This window comes from Scophthalmus maximus, chromosome 1, assembly GCF_022379125.1.
Source record: "Scophthalmus maximus strain ysfricsl-2021 chromosome 1, ASM2237912v1, whole genome shotgun sequence".
Taxonomy (NCBI): Eukaryota; Metazoa; Chordata; class Actinopteri; order Pleuronectiformes; family Scophthalmidae; genus Scophthalmus; species Scophthalmus maximus.
Genome location: NC_061515.1, coordinates 30,485,933 through 30,504,449, shown reverse-complemented (window position 1 = coordinate 30,504,449; position 18,517 = coordinate 30,485,933). Strand labels below are relative to the sequence as shown.

The following is an 18,517-nucleotide window of genomic DNA, read 5'->3' as shown; positions in this document are numbered from 1 at the left end:
GCATTGGGATCAGACTCTTCTTGGAGTTCTTGACTTTCACCACAGGTGTTGGACTCGATCTATTCACAGTCTCATAAGAGTTAAATCACCAACCGGTCCGACCGGTGACGGGGTTGAACCAGCGTCTCCAGGACTAGACGACCCTCCACACCACCGAGTCTCAGAAGTCTTGAACCTGCGACCTCTGCGCCACCGTCTCTCCTTCACTTTAAACTGCTCTCGTAGCTTCTGACATCCTCCTCACATTCTGTTGGACTTGATGAATTCACAGAGTCTCATAAGACTTGAACCTGCGACCTCTGATCTGCCAGAGTGTCGTCTTGTCAGACTGAGCTGCTGCTTCTCTCTGCGGCGTCGAGAACCCGTGAAAACAGAACAGAGACCAACTCATTCTTGATTTCATGGCGTGTCATTGAAAGACAGTCGGCTGCTGTGAAGGCACCGTCAATCACGAAATGATAAACAGCCGTCTCCAAAGCTTTGGTAATATCTTACAACAGTAACTACTATGAAATGTTTTATTATTATTACCAGTGACGATCACTGTGTGACGGCTGAGTCGAGGGGGGAAACACTGCCCTCTGTAGGTGGACCCAGAAACAGCACCCTGCAGGTAAGGCTTAGTGGGTTCATTTGATTCATCTGTACATTAGATTGAAGTGAAACTTTGTCCCGGTGGATGTTGACAGATGCTCTACCAGCCTCAGGTTGAAGATGAGATTCATCCTCGTCGCTCCCTGTTGAGCAGGCGACCAGCAGACACTTCAGGTGTCGCCACCAATCAGCGCCCCACATTGAGCAAGGTACATTGAACTTGCATAGTTAATGTAGTAGGGTTATTCCCTCATGTTACTATAAATCATTTTTGTCTTTATGCTCACATTTATCTCTTTATTGCAGACCTAGTGCCAAACTGCTGCTTTGCTGGATCTGGACCATCCAGACTCAACAACGTATTTTGTGAACTGTCCTGTGAACTTTCAAATGTGTTAGTGGTTTAAGTATTGTGAAATAAAACCCTTTTCCTTAGCCCCGCTAGTTTTCTCTCCTTCTCCTGCTCCAGTATAATTGTAATTCTAAATAAATATCATTGGGAACTGATAGCACGTCTCCTGCTCCTTGAACCTTAAAATGTTTTGCGTCTGCACACGTGTTAACTGCAGGACGACGACGTTTGAATCCTGTGGAGGAAAAAAATAATCAGAAAACCAACATCAGCGTCTTTGTGAACCATCAACATGAAAGTGCTAAATCTAAATCCTCAAACCAGTAACTCTGGTCTGTCAGCTGATGTAGTGAGTCTCTTCATTTCAAAAGACTTTTATGAAATGCAAATCATAAACAAATGTGTAAAACCAGAAATCTGACAGGCACTGGATCAGACTTTGCAGCTGATCAAAGAACCAGTCAGTCAATCATTTACAGTAACATTTTATTAAGAGCAGTCTGCCTGGAGAACAATGTCAGTCAATAATCATTAAAATCAAACAGATGATAAAACAAATCTCTAAGGCATCAGTGGACTGAGCAGCAACTTGTTTCTGTATAAATAAGAATCATAGAAAATAAAGTCAAGTTTTTACAGCAGTGATTTCCAGACTCTTCACTGGAAACGTTCCCTGAGCTCACATCGCCGTCTCACAGATGACCAGGTCCTCGCCGTGGCCATTCAGTGTGTCTGAGCGGCTCCGCTTGTCGAAAGCCTGAAAACACGCCGTCAGCAAAATGTCCATTTAGCAAATCATGAGAACATTTGATAAAGTTTAAAGTGTTTTCATGGACAGTGACACTCACCAGTTTCGCCGCCTCGAGCAGAGAAGCCGCCTCCTGTTTGCCCGTCTGCTGCACCATTTTGTAAAAGATGCCCTGTTGATCTTGAAGGAGTGTGTAAGGTTCATCGTAGGCGTGAACTCGCCCTGCATCGAGAACCTTAGAGACAGAATCACACGTTTTAAAGAGGTCATATTATGCTCCAGGCACCTTTTCAGCTGCCTCCATGTATATCTGGTTATCTGGGGTGTCTGCCAGCCCACGGAGAATGAAAAGAAAACAATGAGTCGTTGATTCGTGGTTTGGGTTGATCGTGCAGACGGTCTGTAGACGAGCCATTCACAGCCCGGGCGTCAAGTGACGTAAGTTGACTCCTGCTACTGGGGCGACCACGCCCCCAACCCGAGCAGCACCTCCCCCCTTGAAGTGCGGAAAAACAGATCGCCTCTACGGCATCATTTTCTCGCGGCTTGCCGCGGTCGGTCGCGGCTGCCGGCTTGCGGCGGAGCTCGCGGCTACCGGCGGAGGTCGACTCGCGGCCGGGATGTTGTTAACGTTCTATCGCCCAGCGCCTTGTGCTCTGTGTGTAATTATGGAGAACGTGTTCTGGGCCTCCCGGGTCTCTACGTCGTGTTTGTTCCTTGTTACGTGCGACCGTTGTCATGGCAGCAGACCCGGGGAGGAGCGAGGAGGAGCGAGGCGGAGCTTTGCGGAACACGAAGGGAGGGGGGCGAGGAGTGAGCAGGAAAGTACTGGAATCGACCGTAGTCTCACAGGGCTGTTTATACAGAAAGAGGAGGGTGCTGTGTGGCTTGATCCTTGAGGTGTTTTGACATGGAATGGCAAAGACATGTAGTTCACGCACCTGAAAACCAATGTAACTTGTGTAAAAGGGGCATAATATGGGCCCTTTAATGTTCAATTCACCACAAACTAAGTCTGTGTGGATTTGTCGTTTCAGGATCGACCGATTCGCTCAACGTGACTTGATACTGGGACTCACCAGTATTCGGTCGCTGTCTATGATTGTGTTGAGACGATGGGCGATGGTCAGAACAGTGCACTCTTTGAACTTGTCACGTATTGTTGTCTGGATCAGTGCATCAGTCCTGCAGGTAGAAACACAATCTTATCGTATAAGAAAGCCAGAAGTCTGAAGTTTTCTTCTTCTCCAAAACTGCTGCACGAGTGTTTTGTCAATATTTATTTATGAAAGGTGCCACACCTGGGGTCCACGTTGGCCGTGGCCTCGTCGATGATGAGGACGCGGTTCTTCCTCAGGATGGCTCTGGCCAGACACACCAGCTGTCTCTGACCCACGCTGAAGTTGGAGCCTGACTCGGCCAGAACCGTCTCCAACCTACCGGGCAGCTCCTCCACCACGGGCCTCAGCTGCACCTGCAGGAGACACGGAGTCATTACACGAGGACATTAGATCTCACTGCAGAACGTCCGGGATGACCCAGTCACCGACCTCTTTCAGAACCTCCCACAGATCCTCATCTGAATGTTTGTTGAAAGGATCCAAGTTCTTCCTCATGGAGCCGGTGAACAGCACCGGGTCCTGACACAACAAGACGGAGAGAGAGGTCAGAGGTCGCAAATCTGAAATCAATCTTTGACGCGTATAAAGTGTCACTGTCTTTACCTGAGGAATGATGGACATCTTCTGGCGCAGGTCGTGGAGGCCGATCTCGGAGGTCAGGACTCCGTCGATGTAGATCTCTCCCTCTGACTCTGCGAGGCGGAACAGCGCCGACACCAGGGAGCTTTTCCCAGCGCCGGTTCTCCCCACGACCCCGACCTGACGCCCAGAGAGACAGAACGTTCGAGCAGGTCGTAGAATAAAGAGACTGTATTTGTTTGTTCGCTGACAAACATGTCCCACCTTCTCTTTTGGTCTGAACATCACTTTCAGGTCCTGCAGCACCATCGGTCCGTCTTTGCTGTAGGAGAAGCTGACCTGGTCGAAGGTCACCAGGCCTTTCCTCGGCCAATCGGGGGGAGGACGCTTCTGGGTCTCCCAGGGTGCCTCACTCTCAAGCTCAGTGTACTCCACTGCTCTCTCCACTGACGTCATCTGGACAGAAAAGGAGCAGCAGCAACAAAGTGATTTTTCAGGACCGGTTTGTTCATCGCAACTAGTTTTCCCTGTACTCAAGTTTTTATGCCTCTTTTTAATCTTACTATACTGTGTCAGAGACGTTCCAAGTGAAATGTAAGGAATATGTTTCTTTCTGCTCTCGTCTTGTCTGATGAAGATCAAACTATGATGAAGATAAAAGTCGCCAAGTGCTGCTCCTTGTGGCAAGTGTTGTTTCTTTGCAATATTGTTGTAAAATACCTTCGTATGACTACACTATATACTATATTTCAGTTTTCATGAAAAGCCCCAACTATAAATACTGTTGCAAATCAGTCAACAAAGCCTCGAGACGCAGGTAAATGCATTCAACTTAATTCATAGAAATCGCCCCAAAGCACCTGAATAAAACTAAAGCACAAGTGAAACTCTTACCATGTTCTCCACCTCTGCACTCTGCCTGACACCCCACTGGAACAGGCCGACCAGTGTGACACAGTAGGTCAGAACTAGACCCACAGAACCAGCATCCAGTTCTACAGAGGAGCAGGAACAAAAAGTGTTTTTCACACGATCACTTTTTATCCAAAAACACATCAGCAGTCATTCTCTTCTGTCAACGTCAGCTGCCCTTCAGGGATCTTGGCTCTGGACCAGTCCCTGATTCCCAAAAATGACCTTTAAATATTAACATTTTTTAGAAGAAGTTGTTTTTCTTACGGTCTCTTAGCAGCAGGCAGCCAAACGTGGTCATGATAATAAAGATTGCACATAAGCCGTCAAGACGAACAGCGAACCAGCGAGACGTGGTCAGGAACAGGGACCAGGCCTCTGTTCAGGATGAGGGAACCATGTTACAGACAGCAGAGGAAACACAAAGCGTCACATTGATGAAAAGTATTGAGCTGCAGTAAAACCTGAGTGCAGGTCCTGATGGGCGTCAAAGATATTCTGGAACCTCTGCTCAGCTCCAAAGGCTCGGATCGTCCACAGACCATTCAGGGACGAAGACAGATGTGAGAAGACGGGACTTCGAGCTGCAGGACAGACGACATGAAAATTACATACAAGCTCCAAGCCTGCACACTGCTACATTGTGGGACACACTCACTGGTGGACTCGAGGCGTTTGATGTCTCTGGACGTCTCCAGGAAGTAGCGACGGAGGTAAAGGAAGACGAACAAGAGGGGCAACAAAGGGATGAGGATCCAGGGAATCACTGACGCTGCCACAGCGATCACCCCGACAATCTGCAGGAAACACTGCTCCGACACGAGACAATCAAATATAACGCACTGACTCATCGTTTATAATCACGTGAACAAGACGAACATGTAATATCCTCCAGTCTTTACATTTATCCGTCTCTAAGCAACCAGCAGATTAGACAATCTGCTTCCTGTTGAGTGTGGAGAGAGATTATTTCTCGTACGGAGCTAAAATAAAACACGTGGACGGAGATCGTTTGAGTTTTTAAAACGCCTCCACATACTCGACCTTCACGTTGGTACGGTTGTTAAGCAACACATCCACCAGAGGGCAGCGCAGAGTCAAGAGTTTCTGAAATCAACAAACACTGCTCCAGTTCAGATGACGTCCACAAAATAAAGGCAGAGTTTGGACAGGAGGCTCCGTCCATCTACGATTTCTTAGTTAACGTCGAGCATAAACGAGTCGTAACATAAAAGCGACTACGGGTGAGTCTTGATCTGAACGGGGCTTTCAGGTTCAACCCTGGTACCTTCATCCTAACCAATACATTTCCATTTTAAAATGGCATTTAGATATTTAATATCTCCTCTCCCTCCTCTTGTGAGATGTTCCAGACCAGTAAAATCCCTTTGCAAGGAGGGCAAAAATGATCTTGTTCGCGTCAACTGAATGAGCTCTGGTGCCGTTCCCATGAGCTCTGTCCTCACCTGAATGAAGTCCACGAAAGTCCAAGGCATGTTGCCATCCAGAAGACCCATGTCCTTGGAAAACCTGTTCAACACTCTCCCTGAGGTGAGCAGGAGGCAAATGTCAGCAAGTCCGTTGGCGTACGTCTGAATTAAAGAAATTCATCCTGACAATGCCTCAACTTTCACTCACCGATGGGATTCGTGTCAAAGAAGCGCACAGGAGCTCTGAGAACGGCCTTGAACATCTGGTCGTGCAGAGACTTTGCACACTTCACCAGCAGGTTGAACATGGCTAGGTTCCTGATGAAGCCGAAAATGATGGTGGCAGCAGTCAAACCTGTCAACGCAGCAGCACAGTTTCTTTTCCCCTCGCCCGACTCTGACACTGCACCACAGTGAACGACGACACCATTGTATTGTTTTACCTGCATAAACGCCCAGGAAGAAATCTCTGTCCAGCTCCGCGGTGACGTTTTGTCCGTTTTGGACGACGGTGATGTTTGCACTTATCTTGTCTTGCTCCTCGGCCCTGATCGGTAAACACAGTGCAGAGTTAGAACCAAGTTTGACTTTGGGGGGAGATGTTGTTGTTCATACTGACCAGTAAGCGAGCCACCAGTCCTGCATGATGTATGCTACCTAGAAGACAAATAAAACACGGCAGTATTTTTTTAGGAAGTGAAAATAGCAATAAAATAATATGAATGAATTTTATTATATATTATTATTACATGAGCCAGAATGTTGACCAATAGCACGGCGATCAGACAGGCGACGTTGGCTCCGGCTGATAGATATTTGACGTACATGCCCACTTTGATGGTTCCCTGAGATCGACTCTCCTCTGTCATCGTTTGCACCGTCTCCACCTGCGAAGAGAAGTTAATAATTAGGTTGGTGGTTCTCTGTTGCTGGTGAAGGGCTTCACGTTTGTTCTGAACACAGCACGAGTCCAAAAGTTTCCGTGTACGCACCGGTAACTGGTCACCATCTGGGATCGAGTGCAGAGAGGAGGTGAGAGAGCGCACCGAGACCTGGGACAGGGTTCTGATCCGGTCGTGGGCGTCTTGAGGAGGCTGCTGTTGCTCCTCCTCCTCCTTCAGCAGGGAAGTGAAGTCCACTCCGCACTGCTGCAGCTCCGTGTATGTCCCTTTGGCCACCATGAAACCCTGACACACACACACACACACACACACACACACACACACACACACACACACACACACACACACACACACACACACACACACACACACACACACACACACACACACACACACACACACACACACACACACACACACACACACACACACACACACACACACACACACACACAGGTTAAGTACCTGGACGAAGTCTGCAGGTCACAAACTGCTGACTTTGCTTTTCTACAAACTGCTGCTGCTGAACGTTTGTCATGAGAGTGAAAATCAGGAAAACGCAGGATCAATAAAATCACAGGTTTTTTTTCCCCTGGAATAAATTCACATTTCATAATTGAAAATGTGCCCGCGAGCTTCCAGTCTATAGACAGAAATGATGAAAACAACAAATGTGGAAGTTGGAAGATTGGTCAGAGCACGACTTCAGACAAACGACAAAAAGGAGGAATGTTTCGATATTAGGAAAATGAAAAGAAAAAGGAGGGGGGGGGATGAGTCACATGGACGGATGAGACACTGAGGTGTTACAACAGAAACAGACCTGAATAAGGACCCTGAAGCAGCTGTTGGTGAGAGAGAACGTTTCATAAAAACAAAAACAAGCCTGATTCAGATTAATCAGAGAAAGTCAAAGTGTTTGTTGTGGACGGACACAAACCTCCTTCAGCACCAGGATCTCGTCGGCCGCCTGCAGGTACTGCAGCTGGTGCGTGACCAGGATCCGAGGTTTGTTCTTCAGCAGGCCACAGATGCACCTGAGGTCAAGATCACGTCACTGGTCAGCAGCGGTTTATTAAAAGAAATGCTGCATTTGAGCTGTAAACTAAAGGATGTGAATGAAAACACATTAATGTTGGTTTTAATACCAAAAATAAATCTTTGAACGTGTTGAAAGTGGCTCATGACGCCACCTTGTGTTTCAAACTGTCTTAGATCTTGTGATATATAAAGAGTCGAGCGTTTGTGACGTTTATATTAAAATTAACGTCCTCTGATCAAAAGTGGGTGGGGTCATGATCAGACCGGGGGCGGGCTTACACTTAAACAAAGCAGAAAGTGATCTTTGAATTAGAAACAAAGCAAACACATGTTCACATCCGTTTCCTCCGCGTGCCTCCAGGTTCTTATCACAGACTTCATGTGAAGGTCTCCAAAGGGACAGTAACAGGAAGCGTGGGGCCAAGTTCAATTGTCTGTCCGACGCTCGGAGCGCCGCACCTCTTCCTGGTTTAGCTCAAACACTTTCCTTCATCTTTGACTTTCACTGGAGAAGCATTTTGTTACACGGCAGCGACAACACGAGTAACTGCTGAAGCTCGGCTGAAAACATGTAGAGCAACAGCGCGGCTACAGTTGGAACAGAACAAGATAACTCCCTCGTGCTCTTTGTGCAATGAAAACATGCGGAAACCTAACGCCCTGACGAATTGGACAAAGAGAAGAAGTTAGTATTAGCATTAGTATTAGTAGATTCCTTTTTTATCCCGAGGGAAATTCAGGAAAAGCTGATGCCTGATGAAGTGACTCACTGTTCGAAGAGGTGTCTCCCGACCTCGGCGTCCACGGCACTTAACGGGTCGTCCAGGAGGTAGATGTCTGCCTCCTGATAAACTGCCCTGAAACACAAACACGCATCTTTTCGTTAGCGCCTGCTATCGACATGTGGACCGTGTAGAAAGTTTCCGTCGCGAGGCTTTGGACACGCAGATGGAGCTAGTAGCAATTAATTGGTGAATCTGGTTCCTTTTAATGCCTTTATTACCTCATGTCCATATCTACCTATTGCCATATTGTTTGAACGCTGTATTTTAATGTTTTAGTACTTTATTATTTTATTCCCTGGCTGCCATCGGCTCAACCGGTCTCAAGAGGGACGATGTCACCCTACCTCGCCAGGTTGACGCGAGCTTTTTGCCCCCCGCTGAGCGTGGCGCCTCGGTCTCCGATCAGCGTCAGGTCTCCGTCGGGCAGCAGGTCCAGGTCCTGCACGGAAACACGGTCAACACACTGAAACTGTATCGAACAGTCGACGCATGTGGAAATGTAAAAACAATGATTCTGTTACTGTTGATACAAAAGACGCAAGTGTCAAAAACTGTTGCTTCTATAAATCACTGAAGTGCATGTCACACCGATCGAGTCAGCACATGGCTGTTCTGATAGGAAAGCATATGGACACATTTTATGACCGCATATAAAAAGGTGAACCTGGTTTATGGTTCACAGCCATAAACACATTGGGTCTTTGTCAGAGCAGACAGTTCTTTTTGTTGTCTTCTTTTATTTGGTCCATTCAGGTACGTCACAAACTGCACATTCTGAAATGTAACCAGTAGATGAGTAACTGTACCTGTGAATCACATGAAACTGAAATGATCCATATGAACCTCGTGGGCCGTTTACAGCCCGGAGACGGAACATTTATAACATGTCACCGTGTTCAGTCTGTGACCTTTTATCTCACTGTATTTTCATGAGTCATGATGATAAACCACCACTCTTAGTTAGAGGCTGAAAGAAAACCTCCAACGATCAATTCAACATTCTCAAAATAGTCAAATCTATGAGAGTGATGATTTTGAAGCCGTTATCTTAAGGAAAAAAACTCTATCAATTCTTTATCCATCTAGCTGCTGTAAATTAATTTAATACAGTCAGAAATCGAAGCATCTCTCACCCTCTTCAGGGCGCAGGCCTTCAGGACTCGCTCGTACTTCTGGGGGTTCAGCTCTTTCCCGAACAGGACATTACTTCGGATGGTTCCGTGGAACACCCAGGGCTGCTGGGCAGCGTACGTCAGCCGCCCGCCCACCCTCAGCACCCCCGTATCAACCGGCAGCTCTCCCAGGATGGAGCTGAGCAGGGACGACTGGACGGACGCAGACGGGAGGAGAAAGACGTGAGAAACATGTCACAACTGTTGCTGCCTGAAATAAAGAAATGTGACAACGGACCTTTCCAGCTCCCACGGGTCCGATGACAGCCAGCAGCTTGTTTGAGTCCAGAGTGAGGGAGACGTTCTGCAGCGACGGAACGTCCAAACTCTGACGGTCACAAACATATTTAAACCTATAAATATGTGTATATTTTTTCTTTGTACATTTTGACAAATTAATAACGTTAATCGGGCACTGATATAGCCTCTGAGACCTTTTACCTTTGTTGTGTAAAAAGATGTCTATGATCCTGAAATATTTTATAGAAGATGTAATTAGTGTATATATAGATACAAGGTGCTTATGGAATGCATCGCCCCTCTGATACTTACTGGGGTTTTCTTTACACATACATTGTTATTTATGCAATGTATTTGATCAAACACATTCTTTAACATTCAATAAACAAACCAGTGGGACGAAAAAGGTTTAAGAAGATTCCTGAATTGTAATAATCCGGTGAACTGTCTCCAGTTTCCCTCTCGTACCTTGTCCCAGTAGCAGAACAGGTCCTGGATCTCCACAGAGGCGTTCTTCTTCTTCTCCTCCTCCTGTGGCAGTGCAGAGCTGGTTCTTTTTATCTCATCCAGAATCAGGAATTCCTAAAACAGAGAGAAACGTTATTGTCTCCACATGTATTATGCACAGTAACTCGGATTCGAGATGATTTGCTTCTGCTGCAGTGGCGGCAACATTTCATAACAACAAACATCTGGTCGAAGTACCTGAATCCTGGCGACGCTGACAAGCGCCTCGAACAGCCTCTCGATGGCGGCGGGGAAGAAGAGCGTGACGGTGAGTCGCACGGCGGTGTAGAGCGACACTGTCACGAACACTCGAGTGGCCGTAATGGGGTTCCCCAGGAGGACGTAGATGGTGAAGGTGATGAACAGGATGATTTTGTTGGCGCAGAAGAACGAGGCCATGTTGAGACCCCGCAGGTAGGAGGTCTTCATGACCTGGGTGATCTCATTTCTGAAACAAACAGAGATAAAAGTCTGTGTCCAGAGAAACTTCCTCAGAATGTTGAAGTTGTGACTGATTCAATCTCATCTAAATTGTTTAATATGATAAGTCTTTAACAGGAAATGGTTTGCTCTGAATTTAGTTATAGAAAGTTTTGAAAAGCAAACAGCTAAACGTGTTATCCTGTGAATCCAGAAAGCGGGATGACATGATGTGATATTACAGCCCAAACTATATGGATTTCTGTAAATGATATTAGGGAGTAAAAAAAAACGTCGACACAGATATACTGAAAGATTTGATACAAAAATATTTATTCCAACGATTATTCCAAGAGTTCGCTCGAACAAACAAACCCTAACGACAAAGAAATGTAATAATGAAACTTTATTACGTGATGTACGGACGTCAAAACGTGGTTTGAGTATTAGCACAAGATGGGAATTATTATGTAACGTCTTTTTGACTTGTCAATGTTGACGCTGCTGGGGGTGTAACCCTCAACACCTCTGGTGTTCCCACTAAAACAAATATTATATTTCACACTGCCTCACCCCCGATAACATAAAATTTACATTAAATTGACGTAAAAGACAAATATCCATTTTTCTCTCTGTTGGAAAAAGCTCGAAGGAACTTTTATGCAGAACTAGAATTACTACGCTGAGGCCCCGAATACAAACTCTGAACCTTGAGCCATTTGAACTAGTTTATGTTGCCACACGACTGACCTGCCTGTGTAGACTTATTAACATATTTTCTAAAGACCTTTGAAGCATTGAATAGATGTGTAGGAAATTATGCTTCAGCATGTTCTCAACTGATTGGTCATTGAAAATGACATTGACACCTGCTTGACGAACTGGAGGAGGCGGTGCCTTTGAGTCATTTGTGTATTGTCTCTGGATATGTCCGTCATCCATTTGGTTCTTGTGCCACTTCATCTACTTCCTCTCATCATGAAGTAACTTCCCGTGGATTTTGTTGTCTAGCAGCAGCAGAGAAAGGGCGAGTGTTTGGACTAAGAGTTTTTCAGTCAAATTTCTACATCCGGTTTCATGCGACCGTGGAACTCACCATATAATTACTCTAAACACTGAATACATTTCACAATGGTAAAATAAGAATGAAGCTCTGTAACTACGACATAATCCATAGAAAGTACTTGACTTCTGATTTGAGATTCTTCAAATTTGTACTGTAAATCTAAAAACATTGATTGCCGTTACGTTTTTAAAAAATGTTGTTTACCTTCGGACCTCAGAGACCAGCGCCATGAACGGTTTCTCCCAGGCGTACATCTTGATGATCCGAATCCCGGACAACACCTCGTTCATGGTGCGGATTCTGCTGTCCGTCAGAACCGCTGTCAGACTCCTTTAGAACATAGAACGTAGAACATTGGCAGAGAACTTGGAGTGAACTTAAATGCTGCAGAGATATAGTATAGTACAATCTAATTATTTTGTCGTTTACAAACCTTAATGACAAAAAAATGAAAAGAAAACACAAATATATAGAACTTCTAATTAGAAAATTTTCTGTAAAATGATCATTTTGTCTGTGAAAGGCTCATATATACTGGGCCGATAAGCAGGCAACAGCTAAGAGAAACCTGCTGGTGGTACTGGTCTGTCGACTGTAGAATAGAAACACTTCTTACATTTGCATCGGTAAGAGATTAAGGATAATTTGAGAGGTGCAAGATCCACCCTGCCCGATGGAATGAAGGATATTCGCTAAAAATATCTGGACTCATATTTCGTACGTGCATGTTACCTGTACTTGGAAAACAGCCGTCCAAACAGGGTCTGCAAGGGCATCAGGAACAAAAGGACCACCATGCCTGCCAAGCACGACGGACCAATCTCCATCCAGAGCAGACCCACGACCACGGCCGCCTGGAGGGGCCCCACCCACAGGAAGTGCAAGAAGATGGTCACCTGTTCGGGAGAGTTCACAACGAATTGGCTGTAAAATGATCAGCAACACGACAAAAAGAAAATTTCTCTTTATAGATGGTGGGAAACTAATGGAATTAAATCCAAAGAGGCCCGTGCAACAGAGAACATTCTGAGAACATGACACGTTATGATCGCACCACTGCCAAGAATCACTGCCCTGAGGGAGAAGGGAGGTTTCACCGCAGGCTGCGACTGACTGATTACACAGAAACTTGACACTACAAGGAGACAAACCTGGGCTTCGTGTCAGGCAGGCTCACGGCATGTTTGAGTCTTAACTCACACGGAGCGAGTGAAGAGAGTTCCGACGGCTCGTACATGAGACACAATGTCCCACCTATCAGAGGAATATTATCTGGCAGCTGCAACCAGGCCAAGAACTAAAAAGCTTCATAAGTGGTGACTTGCAAACTGATGTCAGACGCATTCCTCGGGTATAAATCTAAGGGGGGCCCTTTCACGATGCAGATGATAGTATATGTCTAGTACTAGCTGGTTCAAGTCTTACCTATCAGTTTGCTCATATCAACAGTGACTCCTCACTGTTTTTTACACTTACAGCAAAAACAACAACCTGTGTGGCTTTCCGAAAAGGTCTTAACGTTTCACACGCACCTCATCGAACTTGTTGACGTCGTTGGAAAGGAGGTTGACGATCTGGCCGGTGGTGGTCTTTCCCAAGGCGGAATGGTTGAGAAGCATCGCCTGGAGAAAGACGAGAATCTCTATCAGGGAATAAACAACGGTCACAAACATTGCGTCCACTCACCCAGACGTTCATTCAGGTCAACGACAGAACTGAAAAGAGTTGAGCTCAATTTTGATTCTGGAGCACCAACCTTCTTATAGATCATGTGACACATGGCCACTCTGATCTTCATGCCTATTCTCTGCAGTTGGTAGAAGTAACAGTGATGGACCACTGCCAGGATGAGGGAGGTGATGGACAGGCCAGCCGCGTAGCCTAAGGCCTCGTACAACGCCACGGAGTTGTCTGGGTCGTAGAACTCTAAGTACTGAGTGATCTTCCCCAAGAAGAGCGGCTGGACCACTTTAATGATCTCCTGGTGTGCAGGGGAGGAGAAGGAGAAGGGTGAGCGGCACAGCAGCATCACACACAGTCCCTCCCACCAATGGAGGGACTGTGTGTAAAAATTATTTAAAATATGATTGCAATATTTCTGTTAAACCCCCTGAAAGTCTACACTTCAATCACATTCCCACTGCTTCAGTTCAAACCCACTGTGGTGGGCCAAATATATTAATATGTAATCTTATATCTCATCTGACTTTATGGTTGTTATGGTGCGTTCACACCAAAGTACATACACAGACAACGCAAAGACACGAGTAGTCGAGTGGCACAATTTTTGCATGCCCACGTCCGACAGAACGGGTGGATTCTCTCGGGTTGTGTTCAGGCGCCGTGTGACAACAACTACATTATCAACTTATCGTACGATGCATGAATATGAGCTCAATCATTTTTGTTGACCTCATTTATTCTTGTTGACATAAGAATATACGTCAACAACAGTAAAGTGTCGCTGCTTCTGTCCTCTCGTCAGATTTCGTCGTTTGATTCATCAATTACAAGTTTGGTCTTTAAAAATACTAAGAAATCCACATTTTCTCCACTTTCTAAAAAGGCACAATTTTCTTCAAATTGCTTTGTTTTGTCTGATTGTGATTTAGTGTGAACGCAGCATGAGACGATAAAGAAAGAGCTGTTGATTCTCCTCATTTCAACAGCATGTTAAATTATTTTGAGAGTTTATGGACCAGTTTTTTTTTTCTTGGTTTCCAAAAGCAACACAGACTTTTACCTCAGCAAGAGTAACCAATCCCCAGAGCATATACGTCTTCCCGTGGCAGGAGACGATGACTCGCATGAGTCTAGGCGTCCGCATTTCTCTGGCAGCCTCCTTGACTTCGACGTCCCAGAATCTGTCAGGTACAGAGATGTCACGCCGTTTATCCAGAGGAGTCGAGCCTCGCCTCCGAGGCAGCGATTGCATATTTGCACAGATCCAAACAAGGGCTTCTGCCTTTCATCTGATCCGTTGACCAGTTACAACCTGCAATTCATAACTTCCAAACCCAGCGACGCGAGGTCTTGGTTTGCTAATGGCAACCACCTGAGGTAGCTGCAAACTGTGGGAATCATTTTCCCACATTGCCTTTGTGTAACATTGAGCAACTTAGAGTGACAGAGATGAAGCGGACTTCATATCTTCAATCTTATCCCTTCTTTCATCATCACAGCAGCATAGTGTATTTGGGGTTGAGTTCCGTACAAAGAGAACGGAACAAGTCACACAGTGTAGACGATTGTACCAGTCAGCATCAGATCATCATGTTGGTCTTTTCATGTGATTTGACATGAAGACCCTCCGGACATGGAACACAAGTGACCCAGTCATGAAATAAATAAACACAATTACACTAACAAAACACCAGATGTTGGACTTTTACTATAATCTAGTTTCACTGAGCTGCAACAGTTAACAGATTAATCGATTAGTAATCGACTGCCAAATGAAACGCCAACTATTTTGATAATCTATTAATAGTTTTTATGTCCAAATTCTCTGATTTCAGCTTGTTAAATTTGAATATGTTCTGGTTTCTTTGCTCCTCTGTGACAGTTAACTGAATACCATTGGTGTGAGGACAAAACAAGTAGATAAAACTAAAGGGAAAGCGACATAATTATTGATTAGAAAGAGAATTTCCCAGAACTTTCGCTGACAGCCGCATTGTCAAATTTCAGGAGAATGTCAGCATGAGAATAGGATTCAAAGAACAATTATCTTAGTATCTCAGATATGACCTCGTCACATCTACCAAAATATAACTCCATGGAATCTAAACTGACATGTCCAGTTGGCACCGCAGCACTGGGGAGGTGGATTTAGTTTTAACGTGATGGAAGTGGCTGTTCTGCCAACAGCAGTGAAAGGAGCTCATGATCAAGGAATTTGCGTTTCATTCTGCTGCTTCAGGTTAAAGTTTAATCTCCTGATTGACACGAGAAAACAAATTCTCCTCATACGCTTGCCTTCTCATATCTACAACAGCTGAGTCATTATAACTCCCGGCTGCATGTGGATGACTAACATATAACGCTTAAAGACAATCATGTAGATACGTTTCACTGCAAGGAATCAAGTCTGTGGTGTTGATACCATGTGGTTGAGGCAACTTAAAGAAATTGAACGAGAGAACAGACGAAGAGACGACTCTCTACCTCTGCATTTCCAGACCCAGCGTCTCCGACTGATCCTCCGGAGACACGATGTACATGTCCTCCTCCTCCAGCGGCCGCTTGTATCCGATGCGGAACAAAGGGTTGAGCCAGCTGAACGAGGGACATCACAGAGAGAGAGAGAGAGAGAGAGAGAGAGAGTGCGTCAATTCAGACGAGCATCAGTTCTTCATGGTGTCGTTAGAGCAACGGGGGAACAACAATTTAATTTTCACCAATAATACGTTTGTGGTTAAACTGTAGAATATCAAGCCTCAGTTACATATCTTCGCCATAGGGGTTTTATAACGTCATCTTAGGAATCATTGAGAATTTCGATATTGGATATTTTTTTCTTCTCAATATCAATATCGTCATCAGTCGGGCTCTAGCGAGTACGCAAATCCATGTATCGCTCTAATAGCGCGATTTTAAAAAGTTTCACCAACAAAAAACTGCAATTTTATTTCCCGAGATCATTTCTTCTTCAGTTGTTCTGTTCAGTTCAGTTCTTAAGAGCAGAGAAGTGATATCCCGTAGTGACGTGACCAGTGCTGTTGTTTTTATACTGTTATAACTGTGAAAGATACAAACTAAAGTTCTTTGAATTTGAACTTTAACAGCTATTTAAAGGAAGTGGTTGTTGTGTATTGCTAGATTTATTTACTCGTGTTGTTCTCCAGTTATGAAACTGTCAAACTAGATAATAACAGAAGCTCCGTCCTCTGTTTGTGTCTGTTGTGAACCTGAGCCAGACCAAACAGCAATGACTGGGTTCCTAACAAACAGCTGCTACAATACCTTATATGAGTTCTTATTGGGTTTATGGGCTGATCAGTGAGAGAACAACGGTATCGGAACACATCTCTGTTTACTGTCATATACACGTGTAAGTACTTTATAGTTTGGATGATAAAATCATATTTTAAAGATCGGAATGAGGTGGTTCGAGGGGGCGGGGCCGCGGTCCCGTCTCCCCAGTGAGTGACACGCCCCTGGCATGAGCGAGCTTCGCACGCATTAGCAGATGTGCGTTGAGCCGGTGACACGTGTCCAGCTGTTACGACACGAGGGTAAACACCGCAGGAAGGAAACTGACGTCACAGACACACGCAAATGTTTGATTACAACTTCTGCAACCAGCAGCTCGTGTGCGAACCTGGTCCCGTCTCACCGGAGCTTCCCCTTCACAGTAAAAGCATACATAATAGTTTTTTGAATATTTATCCAACTTTTTCTTTTTTAAATCCCCCGCGAACCGCCGGCCGGTCGTTGTGTCTCCACTCACCAGAAGAAGATCTTCGACAGCCAACTCGCCGTCGCCACCGGGTTGCTCTTCGCGTCTTTGCCGACTTTCTCCATGGTCGCTTCTCTCTCTCTCTCTCTCTCTCTCTCTCTGTCTCTCTCTGTCTCTCTCTCAGCGGCGGGTCCGCGCGAACAGGCGTCGCTCGGCCGACAACATCGGTCAACGCGGAGGTCGGAACCTCCGAAGGTTAGTGACGTGTTTCTTCACACCACACGAGGTGGAAGCACATTTAAAAAGAAAAAGAAAAAAAGAAGCACCACAGAGCATGTGATTGGCTGAGAACAAGCCGCCTCCGCCCCCATTCGCCAAGCTCACCGCCATTGGCTGCTTCCTCTGCTCTTCCTTCACGGGATTGGCTGACATTCTTTGGGGGACGCCCATTGAGAGGTTTTCCAAAGTTGGTTTTTTATTTGACCCTTTTTGCAAAATGATTTATCCATGAATGTAAATTTAGTAATAAAAAACACATTTTCATTTTCTTTAGAGGTTGAACAATACATAAACAAACTGTATTTCTGTATGTTCACGTGCGATTACAAATAATTGGGGGAAAAAAATGTATGGCTCATTGTTTGGTAAGACTCGACATTAATTTTTTTTAGAACTTTGTTTGATTGTGGTAGAATGTTGTGTTTTTGTTTGCTGAAAACATTTTTTTTTCTTTAGTATAAATGTAATGATCCTTTTGGTAATTTTTTTTATTTTTCTTTAAATGTAAATTTAGTATAAAAACCCATAATATGTTTTACTTTGAATATTGTCATTTATCAAACCCTTATGTTTTTTATTGTCCTTTATTTACTGCCCTTTGTGATAGCAATTTATCATTATGACCTTTTTTTAAATTGTTTTCTTGTTTTTACTCTGTATCACTTTGAGATTGCTTTTAGCAATGAAAAGTGCTCTATAAATGAAATTTATTATTATTATTATTATCATATGGCCCATCTGTGTTATTTCTTTGTATGTGTACCTTGTTCTTGCTTTAATAAAGAATTTAAAAAAACTAAATGTGTGAATTTGGATTTTAATTCAACTAAAACGATCACTTAACGTGTCCGCATCCATCACAGCAAAATCACAAAAGTATTGTCGCACACATAAAAAATCACGTGGTTCAAACGGACGCGGAATGGTGTCAAAGTGAACTTCCCCTTTGTGTCTCTGACCTTTGGTAA

At 44.8% G+C, this 18,517-nt stretch overlaps 1 protein-coding gene across 1 annotated transcript; it reads right to left on the bottom strand.

Moving 5' to 3' along the window:
* Positions 1-1,415: 1,415 nt before the first annotated feature.
* LOC118310513 (ATP-binding cassette sub-family C member 4) lies at positions 1,416-17,561 on the bottom strand. Its single transcript, XM_035633503.2, has 31 exons — positions 17,322-17,561; positions 16,037-16,147; positions 14,613-14,733; positions 13,626-13,850; positions 13,402-13,491; positions 12,602-12,765; positions 12,074-12,199; positions 10,582-10,831; positions 10,345-10,458; positions 9,875-9,964; positions 9,598-9,789; positions 8,809-8,903; positions 8,450-8,536; positions 7,579-7,675; positions 6,729-6,923; positions 6,486-6,623; positions 6,356-6,393; positions 6,180-6,283; positions 5,945-6,091; positions 5,773-5,852; positions 4,965-5,115; positions 4,771-4,890; positions 4,574-4,684; positions 4,289-4,389; positions 3,659-3,850; positions 3,419-3,574; positions 3,245-3,334; positions 2,996-3,168; positions 2,774-2,879; positions 1,795-1,929; positions 1,416-1,703 (listed from the first exon to the last, which is right to left on the bottom strand). Exons 1-31 carry the CDS (start codon positions 17,393-17,395, stop codon positions 1,626-1,628), a joined length of 3,951 nt encoding a protein of 1,316 aa, XP_035489396.1. The 5' UTR covers positions 17,396-17,561; the 3' UTR covers positions 1,416-1,625.
* Between the last annotated feature and the right edge of the window lie 956 nt (positions 17,562-18,517).